This window comes from Onychomys torridus, chromosome 5 (genome assembly GCF_903995425.1).
Source record: "Onychomys torridus chromosome 5, mOncTor1.1, whole genome shotgun sequence".
NCBI lineage: Eukaryota > Metazoa > Chordata > Mammalia > Rodentia > Cricetidae > Onychomys > Onychomys torridus.
In genome coordinates this window covers 10,334,028-10,360,232 of record NC_050447.1, presented here as the reverse complement: position 1 = coordinate 10,360,232, position 26,205 = coordinate 10,334,028, and the positions used below count along the sequence as shown (strand labels likewise).

The 26,205-nt window shown below is 44.2% G+C and overlaps 1 protein-coding gene across 1 annotated transcript in view; it reads right to left on the bottom strand.

Moving 5' to 3' along the window:
* Nucleotides 1-1,640: 1,640 nt before the first annotated feature.
* The window catches only part of Clgn (calmegin), a 32,707-nt gene continuing 8,142 nt past the window's right edge, over nucleotides 1,641-26,205 (bottom strand). The window contains exons 4-15 of the mRNA XM_036187952.1: nucleotides 25,857-25,915; nucleotides 22,351-22,492; nucleotides 15,983-16,064; nucleotides 14,500-14,692; nucleotides 13,584-13,773; nucleotides 7,996-8,109; nucleotides 7,743-7,893; nucleotides 5,784-5,999; nucleotides 4,637-4,762; nucleotides 4,172-4,334; nucleotides 2,845-2,945; nucleotides 1,641-1,931 (exon numbers count right to left, since the gene is read on the bottom strand). Coding sequence (XP_036043845.1) covers nucleotides 1,851-1,931; nucleotides 2,845-2,945; nucleotides 4,172-4,334; nucleotides 4,637-4,762; nucleotides 5,784-5,999; nucleotides 7,743-7,893; nucleotides 7,996-8,109; nucleotides 13,584-13,773; nucleotides 14,500-14,692; nucleotides 15,983-16,064; nucleotides 22,351-22,492; nucleotides 25,857-25,915 — 1,618 coding nt within the window. The 3' untranslated portion in view covers nucleotides 1,641-1,850. The remainder of the gene's footprint in view (nucleotides 1,932-2,844; nucleotides 2,946-4,171; nucleotides 4,335-4,636; nucleotides 4,763-5,783; nucleotides 6,000-7,742; nucleotides 7,894-7,995; nucleotides 8,110-13,583; nucleotides 13,774-14,499; nucleotides 14,693-15,982; nucleotides 16,065-22,350; nucleotides 22,493-25,856; nucleotides 25,916-26,205) is intronic.

The following is a 26,205-nucleotide window of genomic DNA, read 5'->3' as shown; positions in this document are numbered from 1 at the left end:
AGTGGACTGAGCAAGGGGGAGCTGAGCAGAAGAACCTTGCTGGGATGTCCCATAGTGGACTGAGCAAGGGGGAGCTGAGCAGAAGAACCTTGCTGGGACGTCCCATAGTGGACTGAGCAGGGGGAGCTGAGCAGAAGAACCTTGCTGGGACGTCCCATAGTGGACTGAGCAGGGGGAGCTGAGCAGAAGAACCTTGCTGGGACGTCCCATAGTGGACTGAGCAGGGGGAGCTGAGCAGAAGAACCTTGCTGGGACGTCCCATAGTGGACTGAGCAAGGGGGAGCTGAGCAGAAGAACCTTGCTGGGATGTCCTATAGTGGACTGAGCAGGGGAGCTGAGCAGAAGAACCTTGCTGGGACAGTCCCATAGTGGACTGAGCAGGGGGAGCTGAGCAGAAGAACCTTGCTGGGACGTCCCATAGTGGACTGAGCAGGGGGAGCTGAGCAGAAGAGGCCTTGCATGGGACATCCCATGGTGGACTGAGGGCAAGGGGGAGCTGCAGCAGAAAGAACCTTGCTGGGACGTCCCCATAGTGGGACTGAGCAGGGGGGAAGCTGGAGCAGAAGAACCTTACTGGGGCATTCCCATAGTGGACTGAGCAAGGGGGAGCTGAGCAGAAGAACCTTGCTGGGGCAGTCCCCATAGTGGACTGAGCAAGGGGGAGCTGAGCAGAAGAACCTTGCTGGGACGGTCCATAGTGGACTGAGCAAGGGGAGCTGAGCAGAAGAACCTTGCTGGGGCGTCCCATAGTGGACTGAGCAGGGGGAGCTGAGCAGAAGAACCTTGCTGGGATGTCCCGTAGTGGACAAAGCGAGAAAGAGCTGGTAACATGAGCCAGAGATTGTGGCTCTCCAGGAGAGGAGCAGGATTGCTGTGTCCTGCGGGGAGACCATTCCCCATCACACCAGGTATATCCTGACTTTCCAGAAGAGTTAGGATACCCTTCCTTGCTGAAGCAATTCCAGGCCTGACTCTCCCGAGAAGTCAGAAAACCTTCTTTTCCAAGGTTGGGCTGTTTCTTTGCAGACCCAGCCATCACAGCTGTGCTGAACAGCTCCAGGTCCAGACACCTTCAGGCAGAGCTCTTTCTGAGAGGGGGGGACCCCCCTGGCAGAGCTCTTGTTCTGAGTAGCTCGAGGTGTCCGGGATACCTCGCCCTCTAGGGCTGAACTGTCTCCTTGGAGTTTCAGCCATCAATTTACTAACATTTTAGTGCTGAAACCCAGGACACCAAACCCAGAGTTTTTGCAGTTTGTTTACTTACATTTGGTGCCAAAACCCGGGGCACCAAACCCACAGTTTTTGCAGTTTACTTACAAACACAGCACCTTGTCAAGGAATCTCTGTGTGAACTGACCCTAACTACAGTGTGATACAGGCAAGGTGAATGTGGTCACATCCAACAGCATCAAACGATCATCCAGGAGCTTGGTTACCTTCAGTCTGTACAACAGAACATACTTGAATTTTATAAAACTAACCTGTATCTTCCTCCATAGCTATTTAAACGGAAAGTCCAATAGTTGACATTTCCAATAGCAGGTGTGATGGCTACACGTGATTTTGCTCTACAATACCAAACCTATCCTCCAACTATTAAAGCTGTAACTTCTAAGGATATTAATCTCTTGGATCTCATGGAATGTGCCACTTTTCCTTTATTCTAAATTCAAAGACCAGTTAACTTCAAAGTTACTTTCCCCCCCAAAAAAGAAAGAAAGAAGTATCTGAAAAAGTAACATTGCTAGATATTTAGAAAGAGTTTGTGCAGATGGATTCACTGTCTTTTGGGCACATTAACTTTAGAATGCCAGCTCTCTATCTCAGGGGTTTGGAGTACTTGACACACGTCAGTCCTTCCGTACCCTCCGCTTGCGTAATGACTTCACTGGTGCGTCTCCAGACCCTGTGCTTTCGTCAGCTTCTTTCATCTGGAAAACAGTGAACGAGGAAAGGTTTCCTTTCACATGTCCTTAACTAGTCGGCAGTAGTACGCTTATTTCTCATTCTTTCAAATGTGTGCTCTAGCCATCCAATGCTGTGTTACACAGGCTCCTGTACTTCATGAAGCTGCCTTGATGTCTTATTTATTTACAGCTGGCCTGATGACATTTTCAAAATAACCCTTCTTATCAAATAAGCATGTGGCAAAGGCCACTTCTGCCTGCTCCTGCAGTGTTTTATTTATGACTCAGAACACGGTCTCAATCGCATAGGAAATAGTTGTGTGATTCCCGCTGAGGGATTAAACTGCTCACACACTGCTTCTGTGAGTAATGAACCCTGAGCTAGCTTTACAGAGATCAGAACTTCTGGAATAAAAGCTTCCAGAAAAGTTAGGAGAGGAAAAAAGCGCAGTGTCTTCACAGCTTCCTTTCTTTACTTTTCAGAATGTGTTTGTGGCTAACATCAAACTTTAAGAACAAGAAGCATGCATGGCAGTATGCAGCTGGAGTCACTTCACAGTTCTGCAGCAGCACACTGAGTCATCCCACCAAATCATGTGACTCAAACATAGTTTAGCTTACTGACAAAGGCACACAAGAAACGGAAAGACTGGAGGGTGGACTGGGACAACAGGTTTTTCAGCAGGAGGGCTGCCTTTTAAGCGCTCGTGACCTCGTCCGTCCATCTTTACCTAGAGAGTTAGGGTCCTTTTTACCAGTGCTGGTTTTCCATCGTGTGCGGCTCAGGTGGAGTGCTCCTCCACCACATGTCAAGATGACAACATGTCACAGCCGTTTTCTGCCTTCTCTATCAGTTTGTTTTCAAATGTCAGGAGGCATTTAGTTAGTCAAGGAAATGGGGAGCATGGTGGAAGCTTGTTCCTGTCACGAGGCTTACCTCGTCCTCTGATCCAGATTTACTCAGTTTGCTCATTTCCTCCTGCCCTTCTATGGTTTCTCGTCCTTCACTCTTCTCTTCCGGCTCACCAACTTCCTCCACTAGAATACAGATTTCAATAAAGCCAGAGACCCCATGAGTTAGGATTTTGCTACTGAAAAGTTTTAAGAACAATTAAAGGAAATTAATTTAATTCTACAATTAAAAAGCAGCTTCTACCCTTCAAACTGAAAAGAATAAACCTAGCTAATTGTAAATACTTATAAATGAATCATCTTTTTGAAGCAAAGGACAAGTTTCTAAAATTACTATTATATAATATACAAAGCCCAAATAATTCTCAGCTGTCTAGTAGGCATGTCTCAGTGACACGTCTTCACTGAGGTGACCCCAGCGTCCCCAGCTTGCTGTCTGAATTATCTTGTACCCTGCAGGCCTTGCCATCCGCCTTTTCATCCACTGATTCTCCTGGGGATTGTCTTTAGCCAAATCTCCAACTTTGCCACTGTCATTATGAGAAGACAGGAAGTGGAGAGGGGGGAGGGGCGGACAGAGAGGAGGAGGACACCTCACACAAAAAAGAGAGCATGTCTTGAGAGTGTATAAAGTAAAAACTCACTTTACCAAAAATTAGGTTTGAGGAAATAGAAGGTGGTACATGTCACCTCTGCCTTCCACACGCATGTCCACATGCATAGTGTGGACAGTGGGGAAATTCGAAACTGCCTTCTAAAATAAGGTTACAAAGACTCTGAGAACTTACAGCCTAAAGAATTCACAAACACCCGTCTCTGTCTCTGTCTCTGTCTCTGTCTCTGTCTCTGTCTCTCTCTCTCTCTCTCACTCACACACACACACACACACACACACACACACACACACACACTCTTTTTAAAGAACTTAGTCCTGCAAGTTGTCCTCTGACTTCCATGTGTGGTCCATGACATACACATGCACACACATGTACACTGCCTTTGAGTCACCCATGTGCCTGTTAAGAACCCCAGTAATGCACTAGCTAGACTTGGGGGAACCTTGTGGTACTGTAGGTGCCCCAGCTGGGGTGAGGGTACGTCTGGTCACACAGCAATTGTGTGTAAACAGTAGCTCATCTCTACTCTCAGAGTCAAGGAGTCTCAGAAGCACAGCAGGCTGGGGCTGGGGACAAGCAGTGGAGACAGGGCTGCTCAAGGGCCGTCCCTCTCTCAGAGGACTGCTGGTCCACACTGCCAGCCACCTGCTCTTGGTGGTTCAGATGTGCAGGGCTGGCAGTCATCTGTCAGCGCCAGCAGGACAGTATCTGTCACAGGTCACAGCACAACCTCACCCTTTTCAACGAGGACGATGTCACCGTCGCTGGGCTTCTTTTCCTCTTCCAAATCTTCTGGCTTCTCCGGGGCCTTCTCTTCCTCTACCCCTTGTTCCAGAGCTGCCTTGGTCTGCGGTTTACATACGTCAGTTGTCTTAGGACCCATGTCTTCATATTTTTTCTGTGGTGGTTTAACAAAATGTTTTTACTAAAAGCAAAGCGCTATTTTAAATTTATTTATTTTTTTTTAGTGCACAGACACTAATTACTGAAATTAGTGGACAATGTGTGTCCTCTTCATCATAACGTTTATCTACCTTTTTTTTTCACTAACTGACAAGGTACATAATAAACTTTCATTAAGTCTTACAGGAAAATGAATTTATTGCATCTACATTGGCTTCATTACACTGCCTGATTCTTACAACTCTGGAACACAAGCAAGTCTGAAAAACCAAGTTGGAAAAAGTATGTTTTCTTTACCTTTACTTTTCTTGGCCAACAAAATGAAGTAACTAATGCTATGGGCAACCCAGCCATCACAAGGTACATGAGCCAGAGCCATGGACGCTCCTCTGCTGCTGTGGTTAGCTGTTTGAGCACACCAGGCTGTGGGAGAAACCAGCACAGAACCTTTACAAACTTCCACTGAGAAATACAGACTATGTACATTTTAATCACACACACACACACACACACACACACACACACACACACACACACCACTATACTACACATCTACACCAAAAATGAAAAAGAAGAAAAAGACCCCTTTGATAATATGTTCTGTTATTTAAAGAACTTACTAGTAAAATCACCCAGGGATTATTGTTTTTCCTTTTTCTTTTCATATGAACAATTCCACAAGCAGCCCTTGTGCATGAGTTTTATTTTACTAACATAAAGTCTGAGGTCACAATATATTTTACTTGTGATAATCATGTGTCTAAAGGAACCAAATGGGGTGGGTGAATGGTTCAGCAGATAAAGGTGTCTAACATGCAGCTCCATTCCCAGCACCTGCAGAAAATGCTGGATGCAGTGGCCCGCATCAATAACCAGAGCCCCCATGGTGCAGTGGGAGGTGGAGACAGTTTCTGGAGGCTCACAGGCCAGCTAGCCTGCCATGCACAACACCGCACTAGAGATGAACAATGGCGTGGAATTTAGAGTTCTTGGTATTTCTCTAATTGAAAATACTTGAAATGTGTATAGTTTAATGTTAAAACTTAGGCTTGCACTGCCAACATCAAAACACAAAGAAGTATTTCTTGTTTTGTTTTGTTTTTCGAGACAGGGTTTCTCTGTGTAGCTTTGCGCCTTTCCTGGAACTCACTCTGTAGACCAGGCTGGCCTCGAACTCACAGAGATCCACCTGCCTCTGCCTCCCGAGTGCTGGGATTAAAGGCATGTGCCACCACCACCCCGGCAAAGAAGTATTTCTTATTGCTGTAAGCCACAAGTAGGCTTTGAATCTCATTAGAGCTTTCATAATTTAACAAGTGAAATGAGGACTTGGACTCAGGTGCATGCTGAGTTCAATCTGGACAGTCTGTAGAATGAGTGCAAGTCCATCTCCTTGGCCTTCAGTGGCCACTGCATCTGTGCGCGTCCCGAGTCACTGCTGTACCTCGTTAGCATTTGCCACCATTATCTTCAGTTCCCAGCCATCTGCAGCCCAGCGATCTGCCACCTCCTTTTCTGAACAGATGATAAAATTATCAAAGTAGATGTTGGGAGTCATGGACCAAAGCTCTAAGCCCAGAGCACTGAAAGAAGTCAGAAGGAATGGGTGGTCATCCTCAAAATAATCGGGGTTAGGGATCTTCTGAGGACTCCAGATTCCCTGGAAGGAATGACATGTGAAAACAATGTTAAGTAAAGTGACGCCATTAAACAAACAAAAAGGAACAGAAGAAGTGTTCTCTAAGGGACGGGGGACGGCTTAGTTGGTAAAGTGTTCACCCCTGTGTGAGGTAGGAGGGCCCGAGGTCAGTCTCCAGCACCATTTAGGAAGCAGGTACTGTAGGAGAGGCCTGTAATCCCAGACCTGAGGAGACAGCACAGGGCAGCCCTGGGGTTTGCTGGTAGCCGGGTCTGTTTGAATCAGAAAGCTCCAGGTTCAATGATAGTCGCTGTCTCAAAAACAAAAAGATGAAGGGCAACCACACACACACACACACACACACACACAGACTCGCTCGCACGCACACACGCACGCACCTTTGTGATAAGTGTTATGAAGAGAGACTACAGTAAAAGAGTTAGAACATATAACCACATTTGTACAGTGTGGGAGACACCAACGAGTCGCTACAAAGACAAACCGGGGGAAATGAACAATGGAAGCAAAGCCAGATCCCCCAAGAATCCTGACAGTTTAACAATTCTGAATTTTGACACTGTTAGATAAATAAGGAGTTCACAAGTACAGACACTAATTCTTGAAATGGACAACATGAGTTCTCTCCATGAGAACTCATTTATTTACTTCTGAAAATGGAATTTTATTCCACAGTGACCATCAACTATTGAGAGGAAATATATAAAATGAGACAAGGTGTCTCTACATAGCCTGGCTGCTTGGCTGTCCTGGAACTCACTCTGTAGACCAGGCTCGAACTCACAGAGAGCCACCTTTCTCTGCCTCTCAAGTGCTGGGATTAAAGGCATGCACCACTACCTGGCTGCTACACTTTCTCTCTCTCTCTCTCTCTCTCTCTCTCTCTCTCTCTCTCTCTCTCTTTTTTAAATTGATACTTTATTTTTAAGTGTTTGGTTGTATGCTAGGCCTCTGGGCTATCTGGTTCTTGGTTACCCAAGCAGTGTTGGGTATGGGTTCCTTCTCATGGAGTGGGCCTTAGGTCAAATCAGACATTGGTGTCTACTCCCACAAGTTCTGTGCCATCACTGCCCTGGCATATTTTGCAGAAAGACAGGTTATAGGTCAAAGGTTTTGTGGCTGGGTTGGTACCTTTGTTTCTCTTTTAGTAGCACGCAAAGTACATCTCCCCACCAGCACCAAAAAGATGACTTCTCCATGGTCAATGAGTTATGTGGGTGTTGTCTTTAGCAATATGCCCCCCTTATCAGTTTTTGGAGAGCAACCATTTGTCTTAGCAACAGTTAGGGTTGTTTAAGGATTTCCACGGTCCCCTTGGCCAACAATTCAATTGACTACTACTCAGTCCTGTCACTGGAAGCCTCACTGGTAATAAGAGATGACCATTTAAGACTCCATATCCCCATTACTAGGGGTCCTTATTAGGATCACCTTCATTAATTCCAGGAATTTTCCACTGCACTAGGTTTCCACATCACCCCAAATGTCTCCCAATTCCAGCACTCTCTCCCTTTAAACTACCTCCTCCCTCCTGACCACTCCACTCCTGCCCCCACCCCCCAGTCCATCTGTAAAATCTGTTTCCCCATCCTGGGAAGATCCATGTGTCCCCACTAGATCCTTCCTCTTTACCTAACCTAAATTAGTTGACTTTCTTTGACTTCATAAGCTTCAACCAAACTTCTGAAAGCCAACAGAACATTGGTGAGGATTACCTGATTACAGAACTGGGACGGTGGTCATTACCTGGTAGCTAGGATTATTGATCATTGGCGGTTTCCAGACTCCTTTGTATTTTGGGTTATCTATCATGGGAGGTTTCCACTCGCCACATCCAATTTGACAGGCTGGATTGGGCATACGTGGTGCCTCCCATTCTCCATCCATGTCATCACTCCTGAAGTTATTAGAGCAGAGGTAATCTATTAGCCTCCAGTGATGACAATCAGTAGATGATCAGGATGGACTTGGCACCTTCCCTGAACTGAAGAATGCTCACCAATCGTCAGGCTTCTTGGCACTAGGGTTGGGGATCAGCTTTGGTTCATCGTCAAGCCAGCCATCAGGTTTAACAGCGCTTGAGTCTTCTATTTGGGCAGGTTCGTTTTCATCCCTGTAAATACATTATAAATAAAGCTCTTAAATACACAGGTCAAAATGTCCAGAGGGTTCTGCAGCAGTATGTCCTGTCCTATCATTTGGTTTGTGTGCCTATTAAGGACACCATACACCCCCAACACACACACACACACACACACACACACACACACACACACACACACACTTCATTTGCTTGTCATATGTGGTCTTATGTTTCATGCACACTTTTTTTTTAAAAATATAAATGATAGCATTGCATACATAGAATGCTGAATCTTGCTTTTATCATTTAAACGCAGTCAGCAAAGATTATATACTAGATGTCTACTGATATGGTTTGGGTTTTGTGTGTTGAAGTTTGGTTTCTAGTGCAGCCAAGTTCAGAGTGAGGTCTTGAGGAGGTGACTGGATCATGAGGGTGTTGGTTTCATGAAAGAATCAACCTGTTTTCAGATTCCTAGCTTAATGGACTTCAAACTTAATGGATTTTGTTATAAAGTGATTCCTCTCTGCTATAATGTGGGAAGCTTTGTTTCTAACATGCCCCTTTGCAAGGTGTCCTGACAATGCACCCAGGAGCAATGGAGCCAGGCACCTATGCATGAAATGCTAAAACTGAGCCCAACTCTTTCTTCTTATGTGTTGACTTCTGGGTGTTTTCTGTCACAGTGAAGGAAATCTGACACAGAAACTGGCATGCAGGAATGCAGTCATTTCCATGACTAACCCTGACCGTGTGGTTCAGAGGCGTTTGGAAGTTGTTTATATGTGGGAAGAGCTTGGGAAAGTCTGGAGACTCAGTCTGCAAAGAGCTTGGAAGGCTGGAAGCAGAGCTCAGTGGGCAAGCCGGGCAGCAGCTCAAGTCGGTCAGGAGCTCAAGTCGGTCAGGAGCCGCTGGGAGAAATGCAGGCAGGCCAGCCCATTCTTATTTCTTTAGGTAGCTTGCTTCTTTTACATTAGGAAATTAGCCCTTTGCTGGCTGTATACCTGTATACTATAAAAATATAATCTTTCCACTTTCTACTTTCTCAGGTTTAAAAAGAATTCACATTTATTATTTCTCCCTCTTCTCTCTGTCTCTGTCTCTGTCTCTGTCTCTCTCTGTCTCTCTCTCTCTCTCTCTGTCTCTCTCTGTCTCTCTGTCTCTCTCTCTCTCTGTGTGTGTGTGTGTGTGTGTGTGTGTGTGTGTGTGTGTGTGTGTGCATTTGCACTTATGCCACAGCACACAGGAGGTCAAAGGCTAACCTGCAGAATTGGTTCTCTCTTTCATGTGGGCTCCAGAGTGGAATTCTGGCCATCAGTCAGGTCCAGTGGCAGGCACCTTTGCCCGATAAGCCATCTCACCAGTCCGCATGGCTTTTTAAATATATGGTTATTATTTATTTAGGCAGGGTCTCATGTCACCCTGCTAGCCTGGAACTTTCTGTGTAGCCAAGACTGTGACAGCCTGATGCCCCGGACTGGGCCACAGGTTTCTAACATGATGCCTGGCCTTTAACACGTGTCTGCTGCTGTTCCTTTTGCCATTTATAAACCATATATTTTCAAGCAGCTGAATTTATTAACATTTTATGATTTTTCTAAATTATGTCAGACTTAAAAAGATTCCTCCCACGCCATTTTAAAAAATCATAAACTCTCCATATTTAATTTTAGTATTTTAATTTAAAAAGAAGCATGGACTTTGGAAGAAAACCCTGAGGAGCATGAGCATGGTGAGTAGGAGAATGACTGAGATGCCACCTCTGTGGAAAAGGGGACATCTTGACGTCATCAGCTCCCTTGTGGCTTCCCACACTAACCTCAAGCTGCGAAACTGACTAAACCCAATTCTGCTGATGCACAGACTTGGCCGACCAGTCCTCAGAGTCAGGCTCTGAGTGCACACAGCAACCAGATCCTGGCATTCGACAGGCCTTCTTTCAGTGCCTCCTAACACAAGTCTCACACATTTCACCAAACATGAAGCTTGAGTTTGAGAATAACATCCTCTTTCTGGGCAGAAATCTGAAGTGCAGTGGGTTCGCATGGAGGTGCACTGCTGTGTCTGGCAGTAGAACACATCACATGACTCTATTAAAGCAGCCTGCTGCTCCTACCCTCTCTGTAAAGCAGTTTGCCTGAGAGGAAAGGCATCCCACTACAGTCAGTATCTCTCTGAATCAGCAGGAGTTGACCTGTTGGGCTTTCTTGAGAACAACATCCCGTGTTCTGGACAGGTGGTCACTCCAATGTTTACAAACAAGTGACTGGAAGAAATGGGAATGACTTTTCACACAAAGACACAGGAAAAAAACCACGAGACAACAAGAAGCAATGGAACATACACATATGGAGCTACAAGGATGCTCAATGATGTAGCAGCCAATCGGCACGCCACACAAATGGCATGTCCACATTCTAAGACATGCAAAGAACTGAAATGGAAAAATACAATCATGCAGACAAAGAAATCCACATCAGAACACAACAAAATCACACAGCTGAAAACTGGTACTGTGGGGAAATACCTTAAAATTGAAAACAGTGGCACACTAGGCAGGGATCATCCACCTGCCATTACGAACTGCAGGCCGCAAAGCAAAACAAAACAAAACAAAACTGGATGCATTCTCAGAGACAGCGCCCAGCGGTGCTTAGTTGTCAGTGAAAACACCCTTCAAAAACTACGTGATACAAATCCATTTTCAGCCATAAAGCAGCTGGGAGAACTCACTGAAAGCAGGATGAAAGAACCAAGTACAGGTCGCCTGTGAGAAAGCCACTTTAGGGCTAGCCTGATGCCTCAGTGGGGAACTGCGCTTGCTGCCAAACAGCTGACCTGAATTCAACTCTTAAGATCTGCGTGATGGAAGGAGAGAACGGGGTACCTTGGGCTGTCCTGACTTTCACACAGGCAGTGTGGGGCAGGCACCACATATGCACAAGCACACAAAATAAAGTAATAAGAAGAAATTTCTAAGAACATTTGACAAACTTAAAATGGCATTTCAGCAAAGAAGTGATATACATGGTAGTAAAAGCCACATGCTGAGTGAGATCAGGGACATGTGAGTTCAAACAGTAGGATCCCACTGCAAACCTTTTAGAATGGCCAAAAAGAAGAGAAAAGAAAACCAAATAGAATGCTGTAAATGTAAAGCAGCTGAAACCGTTGTGTGAGGCTGGAGGGGTGCAAAATAGCAAGGCCTTGGGAAAGGTTGGCAGCTTCTCACCAATTTACACACACACACACACACACACACACACACACACACACACACACACACACTCTTCCTGAATGGTCCAGCAAATCCATTCTTAGGCATTTACCCTTGACAGGGGAAATTTATGTCTGTCCGAAATTCTGTCTGTAAATGTCGACCGCACATTTACTTGTAATTACACTAAACTGGAAAATCCTGCAATTTTCCATCAATTTGTGAACGAATGGACCGATGACGACATATTTCCAGCACAGGGCAGCTGCTGCAGACGCAGGAGCCAGCACAGGGCAGGCTCAGGGCACAGGTGGAGATCCTATAAGAGTCTATTTTACACAGTGCTTTGCCAAGCTACAGGGAAGGAAACCTCATCAGGGTGCAGAACGTGAGGTCCTCCTGGGAAGATGAAAATGCCATAGACATCCATGTATCCATCAGAACCCATAGAACCACGCAAATGAATTTGGCATCACAAAATTTATACTTCAATGAATCTGAAAAAATGCCTAACAAAAGACATAAAAAAGATAATAATAGTGCTGAGCAAATGAGCTGTTAGTCAACATTAGACAATCAGTCACTATAATTCACTGTATTAAGAAAAGAGAGAGGACAGTCATTTCATCAAAATCATGTTATAGTCTCATAGGAATCAAAGAACAAGTTTTCTTTTTAACTTGAGGGATTTGTATTCACACATTTGTGAAGTCTCCTTCCAACTGGGATAGCAGGTGGCAGCATGCTATTTCTAGACCCAGTTATAAAATATGGCAGCAATTTCAGGGGTGCTGTCTCCCTGTCTTAGATCACTGCTTCTGAAGTGTGAGCTAAGCTTCCATGAACACACCTAAAGCGGGGGCTAGGTAGGAAGGATGGACACCTCCTGGGAATGGGCCACTTGAGCTGGTTAGGAAGTGGCAGCATTTCACAGCCAGAGACAGACACCCTCAGCCAGGCCTCCTCCACATCTCTGCCTCAACCCACCGATGTAGTAATCAGCATGTGTTTGCCTGGTATGTTTGGGGATATTTGCTACACAGCACAACCTAACACAGTGGTTAAATACAAAAAGAAATATAATCTATTTAGTAAACCTTAATTAAGAGTTATGTACCCAGAAGGAAAAAAACTGTGGTTCTTAGGAATAAAAGAACACAGTCTTCATGCAAAAATCACAAACCATATCTCAAGGACAAAGACTAGCTCAGTAGAAAGAGAGACGCTGGCATCCCTCACCATCCAACCTCAAGCTATGGGGACTCATCAACTGAATGCATTTCAGTTAAGGAAAACCTTCAGTCCGCAAATAGAAACAACACAAATACAGGGCTAGTAAAGGGAAACAGTGCTTAGGCAGGATGATGTGATGAGTCCCACAGTGCTTTTTAAGCCAAGTCAAACAATCAAACAAACAAAACCCAACCAACCAACCCAAACCAAAAGCAACCAACCAACCAACCAACCAACCAACCAACCAAAACCAACCAACCAATCAACCAACCAAGACCAAAACCAGCCAACCAACCAACCAACCAACCCAAACCCAAACCAACCAACCAACCAAAACCAAACAACCCACCAACCAAAACCAACCAACCAACCAAAACCCAAAACCAACCAAACAACCAACCAAACAAAAACCCAATTCTCTATAGTCAACTATAGAGAATACCACACAGTTAGGAAGAAGAACAAGCCAGGAATTAAAATGAAAGGCTTGACGTTTTCAAACTCACGGATCTTCCCATAGAACTCATATCATAAAAAAATGAACACATGATAAAAAAAGGCAACAAAGTAAAAATATTAAAGTAAGTTTTAAGTTAAAAAGATAGGGAAATGCAACATCCATTTCTGAAAATTATTTCATACAAAATTATCAAAGCAAACAGTATTGCTGTTAAAAGAGTTTCATTGACTATGTCACCAACCCATTTGTTGTGATATTTTGTTTGTGTTCTGACAAATAAAGTGTGCCTGGAGATCAGAGGACAGAGTTAGTCACTAATTAACCATAGAGGCCAGGCAGTGATGGCACACACTTAATCCCGGCACTAGGGAGGTGGAGACAGGAATATAAGCAGGTGGAAACAAGATCTCCTCCTGATTTGGTCTGAGATTTCTAAGAAGTCTCTAGTGGCTGATGCTCTGCCTCTCTGATCTTTCAGCTTTCACCTTCTGTACCTGACTCTAGGTTTTTATTGTTAAGACTAATAGGAGGATGCTTCACCCGTCCTAGGCCAGTTCAGGCTGGACAACACGCAGCAGCTGAGCTCTCCCTTACCAGTCCTCGGGCTTGACTGCGGTGGGGTCGGGGACTTTGGCTCTGTCATCCCACTCATCTGGCTTCTTATCACTGGGATCATCAATTTCTCTGGGTGGGTTGATAGGTGGGACCACATCCTCTAGCAAGCTCCCTTGGTTCACAATTTTCTGATCAATGAATATTTCAAATGTATCATCCGGATTCATCACTGAAGAACAATTTTAATACTTTATAGTTATTATCGAGGCAGATATTGCAAAGATACTTCTAAATACTAAAATGGCCTGAACTTTATGAATATAATTTTTCTCCTACCCAGGAAAAAACAGTGTATTGAATCAAAACTTGCTGAAATCACTAGCTACAGTATTTTCTAAAATAAAGACAAAATTTGTTTTAAACTCATTTTTAAATAATAAAAATTTCCATTATTTCCACAGGTAAAACTGCTCAACATCTAAGCTCATCCTGGTAGGGACTCATGGCCACAAAGTGCCCCTCTTTTATAGTTACAGAATATAACCCAATCTTGCTCATATTAAAACAAGACCCTCAAACTTAAAAGGCTGCAAATATGTTATTACAAAGAACTCAAATTATTTTAGAACCACTTGAGAGTTCCTGACCCAGTACATATCACCCCTAAAAATGGATTTTCCTACAAACATACATTCTCCTATGTAAACCCCACTTAGCAAAACAATGTCAGCAGAGTTGCATACTACATGACTTCCACTCAGGTATCTCTTCTGAACTCCTTTCACCCCTGCTGGGGGCTTTCTTTTCTCCCCTATTTTATTATTTGACACAACTGTCTCCCTTAAAGATAAACTTCTTAAAGGTAGAGACCTTTGTTTTCTCCCAAAAGGACAAGCCGTCAGCAGCTCTGTGGTCAGCAAGTACTTTTGAATGAATGAATGAAAGAAAGGTGTACCAAGGGTATAGAGGTGAGTCTTCCTGTCTGTGAAGAACTCTTTCAGATCAACATCTGGAGGTTTGGCATGCTTTTCTTCAAAAGCTCCAGTTTTGGGATGTTTGTGTCTGAAGATAAGATGAAGTTTATAATCTTCTCCACATTTATCTGGTCCAAACATGATGGTATAAGATGTTTTATCATAAAAGTTTTCCTTCAAAGAGAGATGATGGTCCAGATTAGCCCAGAGTCATAGTGAAGTCAGTGACTCTATTCTGTCCAGCGGGTGGAGTTTACAAACTATATTAAAAGCCAACTTATTGAAGAATTAATACAAATGACAATAAAGGATACAGCAAAGTGAAAACTTCTGCTTCAAAGTAACTCGTTACTTTAGACAAGCACACACTACTTCCCTCCTGAGGTGCAGGGAAGAGCTGGTGCCTTAGCATCAGAAAAAAAGCTCCAACACTTTATGCGAATATGCATTAACAGTTCATAGGGAATTAAGCACATTTATGACCTTAGACTAAAGTGATTGATTATTCATTGCCATTATTCAGGAAGATACCAGCAAATAACCTTAGTAAAACATTCCCAGACACAGAGAGGGACTGTTCATTCCTTGTGGGGCCTACTCTTCTGGCACGTCTGTACTCAGATACTGCAGCTGCAATGCTGCCACTGCCACGTGACCTAGCGTGTGTGGCTGATTGAGTTTCTGAGCCCTCTAAATCCCCATGTCATCCCATCTCAAATGTGGAGATGACAGTTCCTACCTTAGAAGGGCTCTCTGAGGGTTCGTTGAGTCCAATAAAGCAGTAGAGGGATTCAAGACACCCTTCCACTGAGACCATGACCTACAAGACCTAAAACAAGAGCTTCACTATCTCCGTCCTACAAATGCCTCTTTTGCCTGATCCTAAAGCTAGCAGTTCAGAAAACAACCCATGATGTGCTCTTTGCAGCTTGCCCACAGCAAAGCCATCTCAACAATACCCGGTGTCTCCTTACTTCTGTTCTAGCCAGACCCCTGACAGAGCTCCCACAGTGGCCTTGTCTTTTGCAGAAAGCTGTAGGACATGCCCCCAACCTGTCAGAACTGGACAGCCACTATGGTTTTTTTTCCTGTTTTGCCAACACTTGAAACAGCCCAGTTTTTAATGTGGGCTTTGGGCCGCTTCTGCTTTGTGCTTCTCTGAACAAGCCAGTGAAGAGCTCCAGTCTGACATCTCATCGGCTCCTCTAAGCTGTCGTCATTTCTATCCGTAGATGGGGCACAGTTATTTGTTACTAATGAGCACAGAACTGGTGTCCTCACCAAGTAATTAATGCAGCTGTGTTATGAATCTTGAAGGCAACCTGTAAAGACCACGTAGACTCATGTTGGAAAAAGACATAGTTACTTTTTTCAATTGAAAATGAACTTTTCAGTTGTTGTCACCCACTCCTTAAAATACTTATTGACTTTAATAAGGCGTTCTTAGATATTAAAACGTCATACCAGAATCAAATCATCAGTGTCTGCTAGCAGTTTAATGTATGCACCTCCACAGTCAATACCATCTTGGAAATTGACTTCATATCTAAATGGAGGAAAAAGAACCACACTGCTGATAAATACAAGTTACTTGTTGCTCTTTAAAGTATAATGAATCACTCTCAATTCCTTTAAGCAGAATTATTTCATATTACTACCAATCTCATTCATATAAAGAATACCCACAACTTACAGGAAGTGAGCAGAAATGCTCACCCAATGCTTCAAGTCATGTTGTTAAAACATGAAAGTATTTTAAAATAATTACAACCAACTGGAGAAAAACCAACCAACTCATGGATGTAATTGTCCCAGCCAAAGTATTAAGGTAAGGATTAAAAAAGATTTTTTTGTTTGTTTATTTTTGCTTTTGATTTCGAGACAGGGTTTATCTGTGTTGTTTTGGTGCCAGGCTGGCCTTGAACTCACAGAGATCTGCCTGGCTCTGCCTCCCAAGTGCTAGGATTAAAGGCATATACCACCACTGCCCAGCAGGATAAAGAGATTTTTAACTAACAAGAACAGCAACCAGAAACCTCACATTCTGATGAGGTAAGTTCTCCCTATATTCTCCTTCTTGACAGAGCTGGGTATCAAACCCAGGGCCTCATACAAGCTGAGTAAGCAACTCTACTACTGAGCCAGTCCCTGGCCTCAGTATTCTGGATGTTCTGAGCTAAACAGATTTCTCAGAAATTGATAATAACATTGGAGATTTAGAACCCAGCACTAATTTTTATCTCAATTCAACTACATCTAAACCATGCTCACTAGTTTGAATTTATTGAAATAAATTTCTCCAAAGAAGTTTCAGATTTTCACTCAAAAACTTGGGGTATTTCACACAAAATCTAGCTGACTTCCACTGTCTAGTGTGACAGCTGAACACCTAAGTCTCTCACAGATCTGCAACTTACTAGAAGTCACAGCTATTTTTTTCTCTGTTTTAGGTTGTTTTTAAAGGAATAGTATTGCTAAAATGATAAGGCAAAAGCTTAAGTGTCTGATAAATTAATGAATCACATGTGAAAAAAATTCATAAAATAGTTCCCAAAGTGAAAAACAGTAAAAATAATGGAAAAAGGTTTTGTTATATGAAGTGAAACAAGAAGGTGAAAAGATGAAGAAGCCATGTGCGGTGGGAATTAGTTAGTGAATGACTATGGTTTTAGATGCTTCTTAGCAGCTTCAGGGACAAGACAAAACTAAAAATAACAAATGGCACACACAACCTCCAGCTTAAACCCATTGATGTGCTCATTTGAATCAAGAAGAGAGGAAGAGAAAAAAGACTGTAGGTGTTTCCGTCTAACCTGCAAGCCCGTGGGCAGGTCCTGTCTTGGCTCTTTCCTAAGCTGTCCACAAGAGCTTAGACTCCCAAGTGAGAAGCCCAACACTGCTTCTTGATTCTTCCACCTGCCCCACTGGCATCCTGTGTGAGCACAGATCCTTTACAAGCTCTGATTCTATCTGCTCACCTATGACCCTCACCCGCCTAAAGAACTTGAGGGAAACAAAGGCTCAAAAATGTCACATTCTGTTATGGAACTTAGCAAAAACATTTAAAAAACAGTTTAAAAATAAATGAAAATTTGTTTCCCCTAAAGCGTAAGTTTCGCTTAAAACACAATTTGACAGTCTCTTCATGGGGCTCCTATCTTTGAAGAACAAAACAGAAGAAATCACGCCTGGGGCAGTGTCAAGGTTGTCGTTTTCAGGAAAATGACAATAGAAAAGACATTGCTGTGTTCCAGGTGACTTAGGGTGAGGGTCCTCCAGGAAGTATGAACACTGGAGAGGCAGCACAAACTGGCTCTACAGACAAGGACATGGCCTTGCTGTCCCATCACACTGAGACTCAGTCACTCTGTTCATTTCTCATCCTGCAAACTTTCTGTTTCTGAACATCAGCTCTGCAGGCCTACCTGCAAAAGCTCTAATCTCAGATACTTGGGAGGCTGAGGCAGGAGGACCCTGAAGTGCAGTCTAGCTGGTACAACTTGGTGAGATTTTGTTACAATATAAAAAGTACAAACAGGGCTGGAGATCAGAGGCAGAGCATTTGCCCAGCACACGATAGGGCCTCCTTCAATCCCTAGCACCATTGGAAACAAACCCACAAACAAAGTGAACATTAATTTGCTAGTATAAATCATATGCAGTGGACTGGAGTGTTAGCAAAACGTCACTTGTCACATAAGGAGACTGTTGCTAAGCGTCAAGCCAGAAGGAAATGAAGGCCACAGATACAGCATCTGGTAACTCAGATTTCTCAGGACTATCATCTACCAAAACATTATACGAAACTGTTAAAGGGAAAAAAACTAACTTACCTGGTCAAGCATACTTGGGGAAAATAATATTAAAGCTACACATATTTTTTATATGTAGAACTTCTTAAAATCCTTCATGGGCTAATGTGCTTTCTTCTTAGGCTAGACCATCTCTAATTTTCAAAAGCTGTATGATCACACAGCACATACATGTTGGATGTTTCTTTGAGACCCATGAATGAACTTTACCTTCTGGGTATCCCCAGTCTGAAATCCGAAATGTTTTCAAACCCAAAACACTTTGAGAGACATTGGCTAATCAAACTATTTCAAATTTCAGAGCAGTAGATAGTTCTAGGTGCTTTGAGAACCTGAGAGAAATTTAAAACAAACAAACAAAGAAACAAAGCAAAAACAACAGAAAAAATGCTAATTTATTGGAGCTTTTGAGGGAGAGTGTGGAGCATACTAGAGACACAATAGAGATGCAAAATGGAGACCTGGGACAGTCTCAGGAAGGGTTGAAGCACACGACACCTAGCATCCCATATCTCTCGAGCCAAGACCAACTTTGAGTCCAAAGGTGTTTCACAAAGTGGAGAATAGGCCTTCTGACAATGCCAGCTAGTGCTGTGGGCACTTACCTATTTGCTACAGAAGAAGCCCACATGTAGCCTTCACAACCCCAGCTCAGCTTAGAGAACTGACAAGAAACCCACACCACTGGATTACCCTAAAAAAATGCCAGCTCACAGTGCCAGGCCCAGCCCAGATGCTCCATCCTAGAACCTGCCCACCTGTGGTCCCACAAAGCAGGTGAGCAATTCTACTAATCCATCCTTATCCTGGAAAACAGAAAGAAGCTTGGCTTAAACGGATTGGCTCCCCCAAGGCTCCAAACAAGATGCTGAGGCAAATCAATAATCCTCAGATCTTGGAAGGATCCAGGCATCGGCAACCACCTTGAGCACCCACCTCAGTCTTCCAAGATCCTTCAAAAGGCGATGGTCAAGTCTAGACACTGATGAGCATCCTGCAGCATAGCTAAAAATGTCCCACTACATCCTCCCAGACCCCCTAGACTAGGGACCCTATATGATTGTCAGCTACCCAAGCATGACCCATGCTAAACCCCAGAAATCAACGTGTTCCCTACTGCTGAGAGTGCTCCACCATGCCATCCTGGACCTGCTACAGCACCTCCACACCCACGAAAAACACCCATGGAAGGTACCTGTAGCTGCAGGCACTGCCAAACATGCTCCATCTGAAAGAGCTGCATCCAAGCTGACAGAGTGACCTCACAACCCGTCCACCTAAATCATCAGGACCCCTGCAACCATCAGTTTTATGGTTGAAGATGCTATATGACACCACACTACTGTGTCCACGTGGAACGAAAGCCAGTGAGGCCTACCCAGCCAGAATCCTGGGATTCACTGCCAGGAAGATGTAAGTTACTATGAAAGCCACAATATAAAGTTGGTAGAGACAGCTGATCTGAATTCTAGAATGCTCAAAGGACTCCAAGAAAATCCAACCAAAGAGTCTGAAACTCGTGGTACTTGAATTCTGAAACATCTGAAGAGGAAGTTCATAAAACCATGAGAGAAAAGCATTGTCCAAGCTGGGAAGCAGACATTGTAGGAAAACACCACAGGTTCAGAAAACAAATGGAACTGTGAACTCACAGAGGTTCCAAAAATAAAAACTAAAGGCTGGCAATCAAGAACACCTTAGCTAGCAAAGCTAGCCTTTTCAAACAGGAAAGATAATTACTTCCCAAGGCAAGCCAAGCTCTGTCAGCTCAGCACCAACAAACCAGCCTTACAAGAAATCCATAATGGGTCCTACTTTGGGGGCAGAAGGACAGCAGCTACCAACACAGAAGCACATTGAAGCATAAAACTCATAACAGACCAAACACACACACACACACACACACACACACACACCCCACAAAAACTTAAACCATCAGAGACGAACAGTAAGAGAGAAACCAAACAATAAAAAATTTACAAAACAACAATGTATTGACAAAATCAGAGGATCTCCTGTAACAACAGCCTTGAATACCAACACTTTAAACTATAAATAAACAATAAAGTGAGACTTGCTGAGTAAATTCAAGAAAAATGAACTAAACAAACAAACAACAACAACAACAACAAAATCTGAACAATATGAGAAGAGGAGCCAACTGTTTTCTGAGTACAAGAAGGTTCACAGAGGTGGGATGTGAAGTGTCAGAAAAAGATCTGTCGTTCAAACTGAAGAGTACAACTCTCCTCAGACAGGTAGAACAGACTTGGTCAAAAATGGTAAGGGGAAGCTGGGTGGTGGTGGTGGCGCATGCCTGCTGTGGGATATTCTGTATGTCAAATGTGCTGCTCTGATTGGTTAATAAATAAAATGTTGATTGGCCAGTAACCAGGCAGGAAGTATAGCATAGACAGGACAAGCAGAGAAGAGAATTCTGGGAAGTGGAAGGCTGAGGCAGAGAGATGCTGCCAGCCACCGCCATGACAAGCGAGATGTAAGGTACCAGTAAGTCACGAGCCACGTGGCAACTTACAGACTAATAGAAATGGGTTAATTTAAGATAGAAGAACTAGATAACAAGAAGCCTGCCATGGCCATACAGTTTATAAGTAATATAAGCGTCTGAGTGATTATTTTATATGTGGGCTATGGGACTGTGGGGGCTTGGTGGGATCTGGAGAGAAGCTCTCCAGCTACAAATGGCGCCCAATGGCTCGAGTTTCCACCTTAAACCTCCCAGCACCCAGGAGGCAGAGGCAGGTGGATCTCTTGTGAGTTTGAGGCCAGCCCAGTCTACAGAGTGAGATTCAGGACAGGCACCAAAGCCTCAGAGAAACCTTGTCTTGAAAAACAACCAAAAAAAAAAAAAAAAATGGTAAGGGGAGACAAGTCACTCTGATGATAAAGGAGTCAGTTACAGAGGGTAAAACCCCATCCAGGGCAGGTGTGAACTTGAGACTGGAGCATGTGTGTCAAGTAAATGCAATAGACTTAGGAGAAGAACCAGCATTCTCAGGGAACTCTAACACCCCCGATTTAACAACGAATAGAGTCGGGCAGTGGTGGCGCATGCCTTTAATCCCAGCACTTGGGAGGCAGAGGCAGGCGGATTTCTGTGAGTTCAAGGTCAGCCTGGTCTCCAAAGTGAGTTCCAGGAAAGGCCAAAGCTACACAGAGAAACCCTGTCTCGAAAAAACAACAAACAAACAAACAAACAAACAAACAAAAACAAAGAGCAGACCATTTGAGCAAAGCATCACTGGATTTAAACTATTCCAGGTTGACCAACAGCTGCAGAATGCATCCTCCAGCAGCTGCAGAAGCATGGTCTACCAGTAGGACCCAGAGCTTTCTCCAGGAAAAAGCCACGTGGTAGTACAAAACAAGGTGTGCAAATTAGAAATAATTTGTCAATATTCAGACTATATGAAACACTCAAGAGCAAAATGAAAAAAAAATCCCATTAAAATATGCACACGTCTTTAAGCCCAGCACTGGGGGAGCAGAGGCAGATGGATCTCTGAGTTCGAGGCCAGCCTGGTCTACAGAGTGAGTTCTAGGACAACCAGGACAACACAGAGAAACGCTGTCTCAAAAATCAAGAGATGCAATAGGCTTCTAAGACATTTCTCAAAAGAAGAAACAAGTTTCCTATTAGAATTAACCTGCTGCCTTTGAGTGGCTCGGCAGGAACAGGACCGTAAACTGGCCAGGCTCATGGTTCTGTTCTCAGTGTCCTGAGGTGACTATGTTATCAGCAAGGAACTACAAAAACTAAGATAAAAGTGGTGGCTTCAGTGTACCATCCTTTATGGTGACAGAATTGTGTATACAAGACATGTGATGTGTAGTTTATCACTAAACTGTTTGCCCTCCAAAGCCCAGGGTGTGGTTATGTATATGGACATTGGTATATGAACCTTGAAAGGGAAATGTGGGGATTTTTGTTGTTGTTATACACAGCACCAAGACCAAATTACACCAAACTAATACAAATTAGAAAGTCTTAAAACTTACTGAACTATCAAAGGTTTATCAGAGAAAACAAAGGGTTTTGTGAGGACGGCAGAGATTGCGTGGTGCTTGGCTTTAGACTTCAGAACCAGTCCTCGGTCGCCGGGTACCTGGTCTTCCTTCAGCTCTTCTATTTCCCATCTTCCTAAAAGAAAAAGCAAAGCAGTGAGCTGAAGCAGCAGACACACAAAAAGCCACAGCTCAGCAGCTGTTAGCAGAGATCTTTCCCGTGAAAACTGATTATGGAAAAATAAAACCAAGTAGTACGTCAGGAAATAATATCTGAAGCTTGTATCTCCCCTCCTGCCCCTCTCCCTCCTCCCCCTCCCCTCCTCCCTCTCCCCTTCTTCCTCCCCCTCTCCTCCCTCCCCCTCCCCTCCTCCCTCTCCCCTCCCCCCCCTCCCCTCCTCCCTCTCCCCCTCCTTCCTCCCCCTCTCCTCCCTCCCCCTCTCCTTCCTCCCCTCTCCTTCCTCCCCCCTCCCTCTTCCTCCCCCCTCCTTCCTCCCTCTTCTCCCTCCCCCTCTCCTTCCTCCCCCTCTCCTTCCTCCCCTCTCCTTCCTCCCCCTCCCTCTTCCTCCCCTCTCCCTTCCTCCCCTCTCCTCCCTCCCCTCTCCTTCCTCCCCCTCTCCTTCCTCCCCCTCCCTCTTCCTCCCCCTCTCCTTCCTCCCCTCTCCTCCCTCCTCCTCTCCTCCCTCCCCCTCTCCTTCCTCCCCCTCCTTCCTCCCCTCTCCTTCCTCCCCCCTCCTTCCTCCCTCTTCTCCCTCCCCCCTCCTTCCTCCCCTCTCCTTCCTCCCCCCTCCTTCCTCCCCCCCTCCTTCCTCCCCCTTCCACTCCTTCCTCCCCCTCCCTCTCCTTCCTCCCCCCTCCTTCCTCCCCCCTCCTTCCTCCCTCTCCTCCCTCACCTCCTCCCCCCTCCTTCCTCCCCCTTCCTCTCCTTCCTCTCCCTTCCTCTCCTTCCTCCCCCTCATTCTTCCTTTTCATCTTCCCCTTCCCCATTTCCACGTCCTTTCTCTTCCTTTCTTTCCTCTCTCCTCCTGTTCTTGGCATTTGTCAAAAACTAGTTTCATTTCCTTAGTCCAAACTCTGAAGACTAACAAATAACATGGCAGGTAGACTTCTACAGCGAATGCTTAGAACTTCTTGACCTACTCTCAATGAAACAAATGATAAATATGCTGTATCTCATAAGGTCTATGAATGCCGACTTCAAAAAATGAGCTATAAAAGCAAGTGCCCTTCCTGTCTGTGAGTTCCTTCCCCAGGTACATGTTCTTGATCAAGAGAAAAGTTTGTTTTGTCTGGACACTTAGAATAAAATGAAATTAAAAACAAAAAAAGAAAATAAAGTGAGATATTTAAAAATGTATAGGAATGCCGGGCGGTGGTGGCTCACGCCTTTAATCCCAGCACTTGCGAGGCAGAGGCAGGTGGATCTTTGTGAGTTCAAGGCCAGCCTCGTCTACCAAGCGAGATCCAGGGAAGGTGCAAAGCTACACAGAGAAGCCCTGTCTCAAAAAACCAAAAAAAAAAAAAAAAAAAAATGTATACGAGACAAAGTGCATCCTTAACTGGAAGTGAGCAGTCTGTCCCGTCTTTCTTTCTTTTTTTTTTTTTTAAAGATTTATTTATTTATTATGTATACAGTGTTCTGCCTACATGTATGCCTGCCGGCCAGAAGAGGGCACCACACCTCATTACAGATGGTTGTGAGCCACCACGTGGGTGCTGGGAATTGAACTCAGGACCTCTGAAAGAACAGCCAGTGCTCTTAACCGCTGAGCCGTCTCTCCAGCCCCATGTCCTGTCATTCTTACAGCAGTTGCTGTAGGTACTGAAGTTGCATTTGAAAAACTATCTCAGCACACAAACTCTTCTCCGATTAAATCGAATGGCTGGGAGAACTTTGGGCCAGAAGCAGCATCACCCCAGAGAAGCACTAAGCTGATGGAACAGCAAAGCTGAGCTGGGGCTCAGGGCTGGGATTTAAGTGTTCAGATCTGAGTGTTCCCACAATGAGACCATGGGGCTACACAAGCTGTAAGCCAGGCGGCCTAACTGTAGCTCAAAGTTCTGTGTTGGACATCATTCTTTTGCTCCGTTAAAATAGAAAAAAAAAATCAACTTATATTAATTTCAAAATTATATGTTTGAAAATTATATATGTTTGTATGTTCCAACTAAACTCAATTCAGCAAAAGATGGTTATTTGGTTATAATGTTTGAACTCACAGTTATTTTTATGGGCACCTTTAAATCACTAATGCTCTAGACTGCCTTTTTTCCTAAAGAACAACGCCACTCCCACAAGTCTTAAGCTCAAAGCAGCTTGAGTTTTAGTCTGTCACTTTGCATACACTATTGGGGTTTTAAAAGGAATCTCAAGGATTTTCAAGAGCAGCACATTGTTGTACATGCTTGTAATCACATCACCACTCAGAGAGCTCAGGCAAGAAGACTGCATGTGTGAGGGCAACCTGGGTCACATAGCAAGATCCATCTTAAAAATAAAATAAATGTTTGAAGGTTTCCCTAAAGCACACCTCTGTCTTACATTTTTCTAGAGTGATCATTTTACTTGGTTTTTCTTAAACAAAAACAAAAACAAAAACAAAAACAAAAACAAACAAAAAAAAGAGCCCGTGACGTGCTTAAACACAGTTGCTTAAGTCAAGCATTCTGGTCTTTGGTGATACTGGGTTTATTTGGATCAGTTTTAGCAGTGTATTCCCTGGACCCATTGTTTCTTTGAGGGGAAGAACTCCGTCAATGGCTTTAGCCTGGTCCGCACATGGCCCACACATGAGGGGTGCACAGACATGGTGGCAGGAGCCATTGGCTGGGATGGCGGCATTTTGTGTGGAGGAAGGTAGGCAGACATGTCTTTATCGGACACAATCAGAAGCTGTGGGAGGGAAATGGACAACCGAAGTCCAGCGCACACTCTGATGGGGCTGCCTGCCGAGTCTGAGTTCTAGGCCATGTACTAAAGGGTGTAAGGACTTCCCAGACAGGAGTTCCCCTCCTGGTGTCCTGCAGCAGAGGATATAGGATGCTTTAGGCTGCTTTTAGAGCAGGAGGGGGACATTCTTTTGTCATTCTCCAAGGTGGTCTTTCTAGGGAAGAGAATGTGACCCTGAAAGACACTTCCACAGCCACCTGTGGATGATGGACATGGCCTGAAGCTGTGGGCTGCAGAGGTGGCCATGATCTTAGGGTGTTCATTAAGACACTTCTGTTCTTGATCTATGAGTGCCCAGGCTTGAGGTAAACATCCAGAACAGCACGGTGCAAGTTAACCCACTGGGGTCAAAATCCAACTACGATTTAAGAGTCAGAAACCTGGCTCAATCCGGCAATCCCTGAACACTGAAGAGGAACAGAAAGAAAAACTGAGCATTGCATTGTGAGGTCTGGTTGGCACTTCTGGCCAACATAATTTAACAAAACCACAATCTCAAAGGCTGGTGAACATAGGTTATTGTTATCTAATATTGAAGTAAGTATTTTACCATCATACATGGAAATTTCTGAATCCATATCATCCTTCTTTGCTTTTGATAAGACCCACCTGTAAATAAAGGTGAAGACAGATATTTGCCATTAAAATAAGATATGCAACTTACAGATAAAATGAAGGTAAAAATACAAGAGGTTACCTAACATAATCAGTTTTCATTCAAAATAAATTAGTGCCAAGAAGTTAATAAGTTAATCTAGCCTTTGAACAATTCCAGGAGACTTGGCATCCACTCTTCAGTACCGGTGCGGGAGGAAGCTCGCACACCAGGCCTCAGTTTCTCAGTGGGAACTGGGATGGACTACGTATCCACTAGCAGAGGCTCTGGAGCATACTAGTCA